The sequence below is a fragment of the Gorilla gorilla genome, chromosome 4 (assembly GCF_029281585.2).
Source record: "Gorilla gorilla gorilla isolate KB3781 chromosome 4, NHGRI_mGorGor1-v2.1_pri, whole genome shotgun sequence".
Classification (NCBI taxonomy): domain Eukaryota; kingdom Metazoa; phylum Chordata; class Mammalia; order Primates; family Hominidae; genus Gorilla; species Gorilla gorilla.
The window spans coordinates 51051821-51066938 of NC_073228.2; the positions used below are offsets into that span (position 1 = coordinate 51051821).

Genomic DNA, 15118 nt, shown 5'->3' on the forward strand with positions numbered 1-15118 from the left:
CTGATTTGAAGTACAGTAATCCAAACACTGGCTCCTCTTGAATTCATCAAATCCTGTTTTGTGACCTGGTGCTTCATTCACCTAGGATGAAGTCACCACAGAACTTGTCTATTGCTATGGAGCAGTGGTTCTGTCTTCCAAGGGTGGTCCTCAGACCAGCAGCATCAGTGTCATGTGGGAACTTGTTAGAAATGCAGACTCCCTGGCCTGACCCCAGGCCGCTTGAATCAGAAACTGTGGTGTGGGGCCTGAAAACCTGCATTTTTTGCAAGCCCTCTGGGTGATTCTGATGCTGGTTAAAGTTTGACAACCACTGGTGGAGATGTTATGAAAATAGAAGCAGACAATATTTTTAGCATAGAGGAGTACAAACTCTTACAGGCTTTAGAAATGCAATTTGGCTTTTTGGGTTGACATTTTGTGTCATTCAAACTCATTTCTTTGGGGGTCCAGTACTTGGGACAGGCCTTTTGTTGGCTGTTGCATTTCTGAAGTTGTACCCAGTTCTCTTGAGCCCACTTCTGCTTCTGAGTGTTTTCTTGTGTTCATTCTTTTTTTTTTTTTGTCACCCAGGCTGGAGCACAGTGGCTCGATCTCGGCTCACTGCAACCTCCACCTCCCAGGTTCAAGCAATTCTCCTGCCTCAACCTCCCGAGTATCTGGGACTACAGGTGTGCGCCACCACACCCAGCTAATTTTTGTATTTTTAGTAGAGATGGGGTTTCACCATGTTGGCCAGGATGGTCTCGATCCTTGATCTCGTGATCCGCTTGCCTCGGCTTCCCAAAGTGCTAGGATTACAGGCGCGAGCCACTGCGCCTGGCCTGTTCATCCTCTTTTTCTGGAAAACTGTCTCCCGTCTTTCCTGCCCATCCAAGTCTTCCCAATCTTAAGTTCCAGACAAAGTGTCTTTGATGGCCCCTCTATATCTCTAAGCCCCAGTCACTTCTTCCTCCACTGAGTTACGTGACCTCTTTTTCTGCTCTCAGCTTTTTGAGGGTGGAAATTTCTCCTTTTCATCTCTGCATCCCCCATCCCCTTGAGAAGGGCTTTGGTATAACAGGAGTTCAGGAATATCAGACATTTAGAGTAAGTCACCAGGACAAGGCAAACCATGCCTTGGAGAATATCACCCACATCTGTATAGAGTTACAGAGAAGGGTCCCCATGCGTCTCATTGACTGTATATGGGACCAACTGGTGGCTGGCTGGTTGTCATGGCTGAATAGCCAGTGGCTCCAGCATGGTTTACACAAAAGTCCTGGGCAAGAAGGTTTTCTGGCCATCTACTGGCAGCCTTTCAATCTAAACTAATCAGAAATCCCACTGTACAGCCCGCACTTAAGAGTGATAGTAACTGTTACATCATGGAGCATGTCCAGGGAAACATTCCTGGGATGGCAAGGGGACTTTGAACCATGCTGAATGCAGAACCAGGAGTAAGAAATCTCACATCTGCCACAAACAGCTGAGAATATGGCAGAATGATTAGATTTATCCTGTATGGGACACCATGGGGGAGAACTGGAGAGTAAACGAACTAAAGGGCCAACTCTCTGACTTACTTGCCAATGTATTACCAGCCTCCTGCTCAGTCCCTGGTTGGCACAGAGTAGGTACTTCATAGCTATTTGTTGAATGAATGAATGAATGACCCAACAAAAGCTATAGGGAGAGGTAACACGAAGGTAGATTTGTGAAGACTTTCTAAAAATTCTCTATAATGTGAGTGCCTTAAGGCTGAGCTAGCTGCTGTTAATTTTCTGGATACCAGTGTCTTGCACAAAGCCTGGGAAGCTGTTTGTAAGCCACAGGAACTGACGGTGTGAGCTCTCCTGGAAAATGGCGGACTAGATGACTAGTTGGAGGAAGGTCATCAAAGGGATTTAATGCAAATGGGTACTAGACTAGAGGACCCTGAAGTCCCTTTCGTCCTGGAGATGCTATGTTGTAGGGCCAGCTGAAACACACTTGCTGCTTCAAGGGCCCTCGTGGTGAATTCATTCATCTTAGGAATGCGGTCAAATTAGCATCCTTGTTAGCATAGACTGGAAGCTGGCTAGCTGCCCTTTTCCAGGGTGTATTGAACAAATGGCCACTGGCTTATTTGTTTTAGAAATAGGGGAGGCCATAAAGCTTCTGATGCTCTGAGTGTGTCTGAAGATTAAGGAAATTTAAATTTTGTTCTAGAGTCTCCCAAGCAATGGATAATCAAGGTAGATGCATTTCAAAGAAATGCAAAAATATTTCAAAAGATGAAAGATCAAAGTTCTTGAGTATGTATCTTCTGTAAACAAGGGTGATGAGGGACTCAGTCTGGTGAAAGGGTCAATAGAAAGGAAAGATGCCTGGGAAGGTGGGTGAGGCCCTGAGAACAGACACCATAAAATGTTAATCACTGCCTGCCTTAATTAGCCTGTAGACTCCAGTACACAGAAGCATAATTTTATTTTCTGAAAATTGCAAACCATCAGTTTTATTATGAGCCGTTTTTTTCTCACTCCCAAAACGCTTATCTGTTTCACGTATGCACAGGGAAAGTCTTAATTGCCAACATCTGTTTTATAGGTTGTGTATTGATTTTAATTCAGTTCAAAATACTTAAAAATTTTTAAATTTGATTTCTTATTTAACCCAAGGAGTATTAAAAACTGTTAGTTTTCAAACACCAAGATTAATTTTGAACTTAGGTTTCATTTTCAGTTTTCTAATAATTTGTATAAAGGAACTTTCCACCTTTTTTTCTGCTACTTTCCTTCAAAAGGAAGCTGGCTATTTATTTTTCCTTATACTTGAAAGTCGTCTTCCAGGGCAGATCCCTACCTTTCACTCACCTTTGCCTCAAGACCATGGTCCTGGTATTCAAGACTTTTCACAACCTGGACTCAATGCAACTTTCCAGGGCTTGGGGATAATGTCTCCATTATAAATACCATATAATGGTATTTATATAAACCATATAAAACACAACTAGACTATTTTCCATTTTCCAAATGTTTGATTGTGTTTATTTTGTTCTCTATGAGAGAAGCTCATTCCCCAACCCTTTATAAAAAATATCATTCAAAACATATTTGGAAAATCCCCTACTCCTTGAAGTCTTTTTCCGGTCTCTCAGTGAGCTCTCTTCCACCTCGAAATCTTTGCAGCTCTCTTTTTTTAAAAAAATACTTCCTTTTACTGTCTTCATAATATCAAGATCATTTACTTTGTTATCTCTCTTATTAAAATCTAAAATCTCCTTCTTACAAGAAAGCCTAGATGTGCGTTTGTTCCGCACTGGGCACTCTACAAATATCTATCAAAACAAACAAATCATGATTTTTCCCTTTCTTCAATGTGCCTGATTGACTAATATTTTAGGTTTTGCTGCATTGGGAACATTCAGAGGTAGGAAAAGAATGTGGGAGTGAGAGAGACTTGCAGGACATTTTAGGAGCCTTTAGTTCTTGATTATTTCATAGACATAAGCTGACAGAAGGGGAAAAATTTCACAGCCACAGAAAGTGGGCTGCTTGAAGAAGACCTTGTTTTCTCTGTTTTCCAGGAACCTGCAGTGATGGGAAGAAAGAGGTTAGGGCCTCTTTCATGAGCTCATTAACTCTTTATAGGAAACAAAAACCACTGACTAATAGAGTGATTGTATAACAATTGACATAAATATTAATGAGGAAAATGCCAGTTTTCTTGCACCAACACCCACTAAGGCTTATATAAGGTCTACAGGAGAAGGAAGATTTTGGTGTCAAGCAGATCCAACTGTGGGCAAAGCAGGATCTTGCCTTTTAGCCCCATGACTTCTGACCACTGCAGTTCCCTCCTCAGCGGGCAGGTTTCAGAGGCCAACGCTGCCTCTCTGTGCCTCTTGGCTAATGTGGCACATGCCAATCGAGTCCGTGTGGGGTCGACTCCCCTGGGCCGCCTCAGCCTCTGTCTGCCCCCAACCTGCCACACCGCTTGTCCCTTGCCAGGGACCTGCCACATTCCTGGCAACATCGGAATCTGTGGGGCCTACCGCGAAAACACCCTGAACGGCCACGAGAAGGAGACCATGCAGTTCCTAAACGACCATCTGGCCAACTACCTGGAGAAGGTGCGCCAGCTGGAGTGGGACAATGCAGAACTGGAGACCAAACTCCATGAGAGGAGCAAGTGCCACGAGTCCAGCGTGTGCCCAAACTACCAGTCCTACTTCTGCACCATCCAGGAGCTCCAGGAGAAGGTGAGGTTTGCGGTGCACCAGATCAGGGGTCAGGAATCTGCTTACTGCCTGTCGGCCAAATCCGGCCCACCACCTGCTTTTGCAAATAAAGTTTTATTGGTTCATGGCCATGCTCATGCATTTGTATGTTGTCTGCAGCTGCTTTTGTACTACAGTGGCAGAGTTCAGTCATTGTAATGGAGACTGTAGGGTCTGCAAAGCCTAAAGTATTTACTATCTGATCCTTTACAAAAAAAGATTACTGACCCTGGGTCAGCAGTGGATTTTTTTTTCTTTTAATGTGGGAAGAGAATCTCTTGAGTGAAGGTGAATGGGAATTTGTAAAGGATGAGATGTAGAATTTATCACTCTAGGATTCTGAGTTCATGCTTACTTAACTTCAGCACATAAAATTCCTAAATCGTAGTCACAAAAATCATGCTATTTTCATGAAAACCATGCAAAAACCGTGCTGAGTTTATGAAAGTTGCAGTATACTGAAACTTCTGCTGCAGTAAACAGGGCAAAAGGAATATTTCCTAACATCCTTGCCAAGGCAGTGTCTATCCACACAACAGCATCAACCTCTTATGCACATCTATTGTCACCTGTCACCTTTGATTATTCACTTAAAGCTTCTGAAGAGCCTACATCTTAGTTTTGGAGACAAGAAGACAAGGAATGTCAAAATAGGGGTTACAGAAACCTGGCTAGATTCAGAGAAGACCTGTGGGGAGGTTGGACAACCAGAGGAAAGATCTTCTTTAGAACAGATCCTACTTTATCTAAAACATTCATAGCCAGTCCTCTGTTCTGTGGCCTAGTTTTTTTTTTTTTTTTTGAGACAAAGTCTCGCTCTGTCACCCAGGCTGGAGTGCAGTGGTGCAATCTCAGCTCACTGCAACCTCTGCCTCCCAGGTTCAAGTGATTCTCATGTCTCAGCTTCCTGAGTAGCTGGGATTACAAGTGTGCACCACCACTCCTAGCTAACTTTTATATTTTTAGTAGAGACGGTGTTTCACCATGTTGGCCAGGCTGGTCTTGAACTCCTGACCTCAGGTGATCCATCTGCCTTGGTCTCCCAAAGTGCCGGGATTACAGGCATGAGCCACTGCGTCTGGCCAGATCTTCTTATTTATATTGGGCTAAGCATCATATCTGGCAAAATGAAAACAAGTCTTTGTTATATGTTCAGTTTGCTACTGTCTTCCATCTCCTGGTTCCTTTGACTCTATGTCTTCATCCTTTTCCAAGAGGTCTCTTGCACATCTTCCTTCCCACACCACAAAAGCATCTCTTGCATGTTTGGGAGTTTGTGTTGTCCACGCGGATGCTGTAGGTTCAACTTCAGCCAATAAAACTTCCTCTCACCTGAGGCTATAGGTGTCTCTGGGATCAGTAAGTCACTTACTGAGCCTACTTTCTTATCCCAGATTCTGTGCACCAAATCGGAGAACAATAGGCTGGTTGTGCAAATAGACAATGCCAAATTGGCTGCAGATGACTTCAGGACCAAGTGAGTTGGGGTTGGACAGGGATGGGAAGGAGCCAAGTGAGAGTTGGGGTTGGATGGGGATGGGACAATGCCAAGTTGGCTGCTTCTGTCTCATGTGGCATCGGATGTCATTGACCCAGACCCCAACCCCGTAGTTATAGCAGAAGAGAACAAAGGGCATTAAGCTCAAGATCCTGAAAAACTATCCGCTCTCCAGTGGTTTAGCATTAACAGTTTACAACATGTGCTAGAATGCATCATCCGCAACTTGTGAAGCAGGCGGGCAGGGATAGCATCTCCTCCACAGGTGGGGACCCCAAGGCTTGGGGTGCTGGTGTGACTTGCCAGAAGCCATGTGGGTACTGAGTGGCAGAGCTGGGACTTGGCCTTAAATTTTGTACCAAATTTTCCTTTCTTGAAGCAATTTCCTGTGAAACTGTTGCCTTAATAAGGATATGTTTCTGTGCTGCAGCTTGATTAATTTGTGAGTGCTGATAATTCATAGCAGAAATCATGCTCCATAGCCTAAGATGAAAACATGTGAAAGTCAAAGGGTTGACACCACCTGAGGAGGGTCTACCCTGGGTTCTGGAAGGGGCATTGTATTTTATCATCTTTCTTCAGGGCACTGTGCAAGTCTCACTCTTCTAGAGCTAAAGAAAGCCATTTCCTTCCTCTCACGCTGGCAATGTGGCTTTTACTCTAAGAGGGAATCCAGGGTCCCTTTGGGTATGGGGCTTGTAGAGAGGGGCCTGCAGTGATTGCACTGTGTTGCAAATGCCTGGTTACTTTGCCACCTCCCTTTTGGGCCATTGTGTGTGAAGGCAGGTGCTGGCTGTGTGTCCATCACAGTATCCTCAGTACCAGCTGCTCCCCTTGGTTCATCTCGGGTGCTTAGTATTGGCTGAGTGGGGAACATCCTGTTGCTTTCTGGGCTTTGAGCACACTACACAGGATAAGCCAACTCACAATTAGATGGCAAAGGGCAGGCCAGTGGACTTACAGCTGCGAGCTGGGAGTCATGTCCTGGTGCTCCTTCCTGCCCTCTAACTGTCACTCCTGCACTTTCCCTGTTACAGGTACGAGACAGAGCGCTCGCTGCACCAGCTGGTGGAGGCTGACATCTGTGGCCTGCGCAGGGTGCTGGACAACCTCACCCTCGCCAAGTGTGACCTGGAGGCCCAGCTGGAGTCCCTGAAGGAGGAGCTGCTTTGCCTCAAGAAGAACCATGAGCAGGTGTGTGACCCTTGGTGTGATGCATTGAGACTTTCTGGAGGTGAATTCAGGCTCATCTGGGGGAGGGGGGGGAACGGAGGCTTCCTTCTGCTTGGGATTGAAGCTTTGCAGGTGAGCTCTGGCTTTTGGTGGGAGATTGCTTCTCATCCACAGCTTCTGGAAGCTGCTAGGCTGGTGCAGGCAGCGATTTATCTTCAGAGGAGCACAGGCAAATTACTGGGGAGGATGGAAAGTGGGAGTTGAGAGTTTGGGTGAAGGGCAGTTGGGGGCCCTGCAGGCGGGTCATACTCCTCTGATGCCTACAGGAAGCCCACACTCTAAGGGGTCAGCTGGGAGACAAGCTCCGGATAGAGCTGGACATTGAGCCCACCATTGACCTGAGTAGGGTTCTGGGGGAGACGCGAGGCCAGTACGAGGCCATGGTGGAGACCAATCGCCAGGATGTGGAGCAGTGGTTCCAAGCCCAGGTGAGGGGGACTGCTAAGCAGCAGGGATTGGCCTCCATCTGGGCAGGTAGGTGACCATGTTTCTCTGTGCTCCAGTCTGAAGGCATCAGCCTGCAGGCCATGTCCTGCTCCGAGGAGCTGCAGTGCTGCCAGTCAGAGATCCTGGAGTTGAGACGCTCGGTGAACGCCCTGGAGGTGGAGCTTCAGGCTCAGCACACACTGGTGAGTCCCTCTGCACGCATGGGAGACCCAGCTTGGCTCCCACTGCCCATGAGTAGCTCTCTGGGGTCAGTACAGGCCTCGAATACCAACCACGGACTCAGCTTAAACCTTGGTTTCAACTCTTTTGGAAGCACTTCCCTGTAGATGTGGATGCTGAGTGAATCAACATTAACTCAGGTCAGAGGGCTCTGATCTTAAAGGTCTACCATGAAATGTGTTAGTTATTCTGGCTGAAGACAGCTAAAGGGAGTTAGATTGCTCTCTGGACCTGGCAATGTCTTGGGGTGTCACAATCTTAAGAGGTTGGAGATCCATGATTTTTAACTTGCTTCCTCCTTTCTTTGATATTATAGAAGGACTGTCTACAGAACTCCCTGTGTGAAGCCGAGGACCGCTACTGCACAGAGCTGGCCCAGATGCAGAGCTTCATCAACAATGTGGAGGAACAGCTGTCTGAGATCCGGGCTGACCTGGAGCGGCAGAACCAGGAGTACCAGGTGCTGCTGGATGTGAAGGCCTGGCTGGAGAATGAGATTGCCACATACCGGAACCTTCTGGAGAGTGAGGACTGCAAGTACGTACCCTGTTGTTGTCTATGTCAACACCGTGTGCAAAAACAGATGACTTCTCTTGGGAATGACCTAAAAGGAGCTCTGGAGGCCAGGTGGGGGTGGCATTGCAGATCCCATCTTTGGAGACAAACTTGCTACCACTAGGCCTGGTGAGCTAATGCCTGCCTAGGCGTAGGTGAGGGCGTACAGGAGTTTTCAGGTCATGGCATTTGTTTTGCTGACCACGTTGTGCTCCCAGTTGCTGGCTACTCCCATAGAGGGCTAAAATACTGAATGCCCAGCACATTCAGGTTTTGCTAAATTATCTCCAGGAGAAGTATTCCAGTAACGAGTATTCTTTGTGCGCATAGCATTTAAAGTATTGCTAAGGGCATGTGCACTGACTCTTTCATTTTAGTTCCACAATAGCCCTGTGAAAAGGGTCAGAGGGCTGATATACCCCTTTAAGCACTAAGGAACACTATGAGGGGCTGTGTTTAAATGGAATCAGTGGCTGACATCTGGGCCATTCTTGTTCCTCTGGCCTTTCTGCCTTTCTCTCTGCTGTGTTCCTTCCATATGGGACGTGACCCTGGCCTGGCACACAGGTACACTGAGTTCTGGCCCCAGCTCCACTGTGGACTATGGGCACGTCATTGCCCCTTTCAGGCTTAGAGGGACATCTAAGGTCTAAGGTCCTCTTTTGCACTTTAATTCTAAAGTGTCTATAATATACTTTTGTCCTTCACATACTTCTCATGCCAATGTTTCAAACACCTTTTTTCTCTATGCAGATTTCCCTGCAACCCGTGTGCAACCCCAGCCTTCAGCACTCCTAGTCCAGCCCCTGCAGCCTGCGCCCCCTGCTCCCGGGCCACCCATGGGCCCTGCTCATCAACTGGATACTGACACACTCCTCAGCCCGAGGTGCTGGGAAAGGGGAGGTGTCTTCAGCTCGTTAGGCTTTGCTCTGCAGGCCTGCTACCTGGGCCTTGCCTCCCTGGCCAGCCAGGCAGGAGACTGAAGAGAGACAGTGCCACTCTGTGGATAGGTGTTTGAGTCCAGCAGCTCAGCCCCTATGGCTGGATTTGTTTCTTCCCCTCAAGGTGTCCCAAGTGCTCCATTTTCTCTCTTCTGTTGCCTCCTGATCTCTCTGAGTTGGAGCAGGCACTTTTGTTTTTATTTTGCTATTAAACTTCGCTTCTGCAGCAGAATGAGCCCAGTGCAGTCCGGCCTCAGCATCTCCGTCCCATGCTGAGAGCCTTGCTGGGAACTCCTTGAGCCACATGCTTCTGTAGACGGGAGTTGTGGCTGGCTCACCAGAGTGGTTCTGGGAGATGGCAAAGCCAGTGAAGGCTAGAGTTAAAAATGGGACTGCGGCAAAGTGGCACAGAGGAGAGATACCCAACCTTGGACCTCACCAAGTGTATTTGGAGACAGATTTACAGATAGAGCTTTTAAAATATAGACGCTAAGTAAAATTTCCCTTTTATCTGGATAAGCCACCTGGTCCTTGTGTAAAAGAAGAGCTCAAATCTGCGGCACCACAGACCGTTGCAAAACTCTGAAAATATTAACTGATGGTAATTGCTATCAGTCTAGAAAGGCCCAAACAACCTGACCCGTCCAAGCTCCCCAGTAAGCTCCACTGGTAAGTCCTGGCAGCTGTCTGGCTTGGAATTTGTAGACAGTAGAACATGAATCAGAAGCCCCAGAACAGGTAACTTAAATTGAGCTTTTAGGATGACATGCCCATTATGAGCAAGGCACTGGCTGGGGCTTCGCCGACATTGTGTCACAGGGCACCACATCAGCCCTGCAAAGAAGAAGCAGCTGTTATTATTCTCAGATGGTGACTGAGTCAAGACTTGAAACCTAGTCTCTTTGAACCAGATCCAAAGCCCGTTCTTTGGAAGCTTTGAGGGGGAAACAAATTAAACATGAGAAGGTTTAGGACAGTGGTTCTTAAAGCGTGGTCCGCCAGCTGGTAGCACTGGCATTACCTGAGAACTTGCTAGACATGCACATTCTTGAGCACCACCCCTGACTTACTGAGCCAGCATTCTGCTTTAGCATGACTTGCAGGTGATTCTGATGTTGGTTCAAGTTTGAGAAACACTGGATTAGGAGGTTTATTTGAGGAATGAGCCCTTGACTAGCTAGACCCTCTACAGAAACGGCTGGCCTTGCCGTCCTGATATGTCCTCCAGTGAGGAATCCCTCATACCATCAGATCAGGATAGAGCCTTTCTCTTTTACATTGCAAAACTCTGAAAATGCTACATGATAGTTATTTCTATCAGTCTAGAAAGGCCCAAACAAGCTGACCCATCCAACCTCCTCAGTAACCCCCATTGGTGAGTCCTTGTGGCAACTGTCTGGCTTGGAATTTGCAGACGGTAGAACATGAATCAAAAGCTCCATATTTTGATAGCCGTGGCTTGAGAATCAGCACATCCCCAGAATTCAGCATCACAGCTGGCCAGAGAAGAGAAGCAGTGAGTTCCCTATCCTTGGAGACAAGCAGAGGCTTCAGAATCACTGATGGGGATGTTGAGGGGAACACTTAGGGAACTGATGGGGCTGGTTGAGATGGCTGCAGCCCCCCTAACTCTGTGCGTCCCTGCTTTCTATGTCTTATTGATCAGTGAAACCACAGGCATTGAAGTGGAACCACCAAATCTCCTTTAGGAGCTGGTTTTGGTCTTCCCTTTCCCTCTGTGAATTCTCTGAATCATTGTAGTTTGCTGAAAAATTTACAAGTACAGCTGGTTCTGGTTTAATCCAGGTCTTCCTGATACAGAGGTGTGGTGCTGGAGTGACCACAGTCCCGAGCCCCAAGGCTGGAGGGAGCTTAAGTGAGAATCTTGTTGCTCTGCCTCCAACTGCTCTCAAGCCCAGCGTCCTACTTGTTGGTCACTGCTCATGTACATAGGACTGATCTGCTTGAGAGACACTGGGATTTCCAGCATAGGAAGCCCAAGAAGGGTCGGAGGCTGCCACGCCCTCCCCTCCTCTGTTCTTTTTCTCAAGTGGTAAAACTGTTTTGGCACATGTGACACACCCCTTGGGCACCTACCCAAGAGAAGCTCTCAATAATGAACAGCCATCTCGATTAGTCTTAATTTAGTACCTGACCCAGCTGCCCTCATCTCCTTTGTACTTAAATAGCTCCTTTCATCCAACAAGTTCAAAGCTGTCTAACAAAATAAACCCACTTATTCTTGCACCATGACGGTGTAGGCAAGCATTGTCCTTCCCATTTAAGGGAGAGAGAGAGAAGGTGAGTCATTCAGTGGTTGAGGGATTCTGCTGGTGACATAAAGTGAGTCAGTGGGGCCCCAGGGTGATTGACCTGTGTTTCTTAAGTTCACATCCAATGCTCTCTCATTTCTAATTAAAAGATTAGCTTTGATGAGACAGTACATGTGTGTGTGTGCACGCGCATCTGTGTGTTTGTCGTGTGTGAAGAGTTTCCCTGGAAACCACAGAGGTCATCATTACCATCACCATCACCAGAATCATCATCATCATCATCAAATCATATAGCTTCACCATCATCATCATTGTCATAGAACCATATATCCATCAAGCTCTTACTATGAGCCAGGCGCTGGTCTAAATTATAGCTACAGTCATATGGGTAAACTCATTTAATCATTATAACAATCCTAGAAAGCCAATGCTATTGTTTTCTCATTTTGCAGACAAGGAGCCAAGACTCAGAGAGGCTAAGTAACATGCCCAAGGTCACACAGCTATTAGGTGGTGAAGCCAGGATTCAGATCCAAGCAGCCTGCCTCCAGCAACTGTGCTCTTAACCACTGTGCTTTACAGAGGCCAAGTCTCAGATTTTGTCAACAGGATGATAGAATCATAATGACCCCATTGTTTTGATTCCTTTCCTTGAAGGAAATGAGTATGTTTATGTTAGAAGAAACGTTTCTGAGAATTTATGCCACAAAGGGTGGTACAAGGAATAAAAGTTCTTTAGTATCTCACAGGATCTTGAAGCTTGAGGACTCTGGCAATTTTAATAAACTAGGAGTTGCCAAAGAAGCTCAACTCACTTCCTGCCATTGTAAAACCACCTTGTCTATTGAGAAAGAGGAGGAGGGAAACAGAATCCCTATAGATGTTCATTGTTTCACCATTTACAAAGTACTTGTTAAAGCACTTCGTGTTGTATCCAAATGGAGGCCCCAAACAACCTTGAGAGAGGGGAACAGACATCACAATCCCCATCGTGCAGAGGGAGAAGTACAGGTGTAGGGAGGTGAAATGCCCCCTCTGCACCTCACAGCAGGTGAGGGGCAGCTCCACGCACTCAACCCCAAGTCTTCTCTTTTCTTTTTCCCTGCTCTTTCCCTGTTCCCAACCGTGAGGGCCTTGCTGGAGGTACATGTGGATAAAACTTCACATTCAGACCACTCTGAAATCCTGGATGGATTTTACGGGAAAGGTATCCTAGGGTCTGGGATCTCCCTAGGGGTGACCTTCTCGGTGCTGTCCCCCATCAGCATTTTAGACTCAGCTTCTGGCCTTTGGCCATTGCCTGGAGGCTCCCCCGTTTGATGCTGGTTATTGCATCCAAACCTCCCTTTCCCTTCCTTCCTCCCTGGTTCTTGGATATCCTATACAACCTGCCTCAGCCATTCACATTGGTCTCCAAGGCCCTCTGCCCTCAGGAGGTTTCTCTGGTCTCAAGGGGGCACGACTGTGTCCACTCACCAGCAGGACTGCGTGCTCCCTCCGTTTCCCTCCACCAGCCTTATTCCCCTTTCTATTTCCTCTGCAAATTTGCTTGATTTACTGTAGGTGCTTTTCTTTTTCTGCCCACACCACATCCCTGGAATGATTTCCTATGCTGCACCTGGCAAAAGCCTCTTTCATTTGCTTTGAAACTTACCTTGATGCCCATGGATCCTGTGGGGATGCCACAGGGCTGAAGCGATGGGCCATCACCACCGCCTCTCCTGTGGTCTCCAAAGCAACAAGAACCAGATGCCAAAACAATTCATTACCCTGCCTGGCTGAAGACTAGATTATTAAAGGGAACAAGATTCTAATGAGAAGAGTTCTCTGAATTCTGCTTATGAGTCACTTAGAGAGCAAAGCACAAACTACTCTTTGGGATCAAGAGCATAACCTGAAATGGCTTCATTCCCTCGCCGTGTGGCTGAAAATCATGAGCTGGATTGGAATGCCCTGAATGGGGTTTGGGTCAGGGGTGGGTGTAGGAAGAAATGGAGTGGGTAGGGGAAGGAGATATTTTTGGGTGAAGGCCCAATCACATTACATTATGCTAGCTGTGGACCTGTCTGCTCAGCAGGACTCAGAGTTCCTGGGTGCAGGGACATGACATACCCCCCTCCCCACCATGTCCCCTGCCCCTGGGACTGTGCCAAGCACACAGTAGATGTTCAACAAGTGACTAATGCCCATACTGTCACATGTACAGTTTTCTTTTTATTTATTTTTAATTTTTAGATGGGGTCTTGCTGTCGCCCAGGCTGGAGTGCTGAGGTGTGATCATGGCTCACTGTAACCTCAAATTCCTGGGCTCAGGCAATCATCCTGCCTCAGCCTCCAGAGCATCTGGAACTAAAGTGTGCTCCACCAAGCCTGGCTCATTTTAAAATTTTATTTTATTTTTATTTTTTTAGATGGAGTTTCGCTTTTGTTGCCCAGGCTGGAGTGCAATGGCGTGATCTCCGCTCACCGCAACCTCCGCCTCCCGGGTTCAAGAGATTTTCCTGCCTCAGCCTCCCAAGTGGCTGGGATTACAGGCATGTGCCACCACGTCTGGCTAATTTTGAAACTCATTTTAAATTTTTTTTGTAGACATGGGGTCTTGCTATATTGCCCAGGCTAGTCTTGAACTCATGGGCTCAAGTGATTCTCCCACCTCAGCCTCCCAAAGTGCTGAGATTACAGATGCAAGCCACTGCACCCAGTACCCGTTTTCTATTTACATTGAATACAAACATATTTCTAAATGCCCATCTTACACCTTCTAAATATCTCCTTTCCTTAACTTCTGGCTATTTCTCGTACATATTGAGGACCCATCTTGGCCAGAATTGTTCATAAAAAGACATTTTTTTCACCAGAACTATGATTCTTCTGTTTTAGTTTAGTCATATGCTCAGCATAGAGAAGCTGTCTAATCAATGTGTTCTGAATTAAATTGAACTGGATAATGAATGTGGGTTTGATAGCCCATTGACTGCTCAATTTCTCCTCGAATAAAAAAAATTTGCAAATATTCCAACTAGGAAACCAAGAGAATACATGAATTCTACCCCTCGCCTGTGTGAGGTCATGGGGACCTTACAACCCTGGGGTCTCATTTTCCCCACTAGTTCAAGGAGCAAATTGACTCAAGCCCACTGAGATCTTGAAAACACTGCAAGAAAGAGGCTAGATTCACAAGAGATGGCAGCATTGTGTTTACTCACCAGCTAGTCTGTCTGTGGTCCCCATCCTGAATTCTTGTGCCATTTCACATTCTGCAGGGCAACCAGCAGGGAGAAAAAGGAATATCTAGGAGTAACCAGAAGATAACAGGGGTTTCTTGTTCTCTCCTACATCTTCTGTGTGGCTGATGACTGGCCATGACCTGCAGCCAGTGCAGGACTGACTCTTCCTGCTGCATTTCTCCTTTCTTCTCTTCCCACTCCTTATTCCTTCAGGAACAGGCAGTGTCGCTCCTTTTAGACTTTACACTGCCTGTGTGTAGATGGCAGTATATTTCTCAGCCACAAACAAATCTCAAGCTGGATCACAGAGGTGATGCTTTGGTCTGGACACCTTGGAACAATGTCACTTCTTTCAGGGGCCTCAGAAGCTGTAGTCCTGTGTCCATAGATCTTTTATGAGTCAACTCCATTTACGCCTTGCAGGACACTCAGCACGGTGGGCCACTCCTCATTCTATTGGCTTATTTTGTCTTGGCTTCTTCTCA

At 46.7% G+C, this 15118-nt stretch overlaps 1 protein-coding gene and 1 long non-coding RNA gene across 2 annotated transcripts; one reads left to right on the forward strand and one right to left on the reverse strand.

The window, feature by feature from the left end:
* Positions 1 to 2983: 2983 nt before the first annotated feature.
* LOC109026841 (uncharacterized) lies at positions 2984 to 13171 on the reverse strand. The gene is made up of 3 exons (XR_002005887.4): positions 13061 to 13171; positions 5256 to 7148; positions 2984 to 3153 (listed from the first exon to the last, which is right to left on the reverse strand). It is a non-coding gene; the product is annotated as an uncharacterized lncRNA (long non-coding RNA).
* On the forward strand, positions 3759 to 9300 carry GHAA (keratin, type I cuticular Ha7-like). Its single transcript, NM_001279670.1, is given in 7 exon segments — positions 3759 to 4222; positions 5635 to 5717; positions 6776 to 6932; positions 7238 to 7399; positions 7475 to 7600; positions 7954 to 8174; positions 8946 to 9300. Coding segments are annotated over 7 exon segments (1293 nt in total). The 5' UTR covers positions 3759 to 3793; the 3' UTR covers positions 9061 to 9300.
* Positions 13172 to 15118: the final 1947 nt, after the last annotated feature.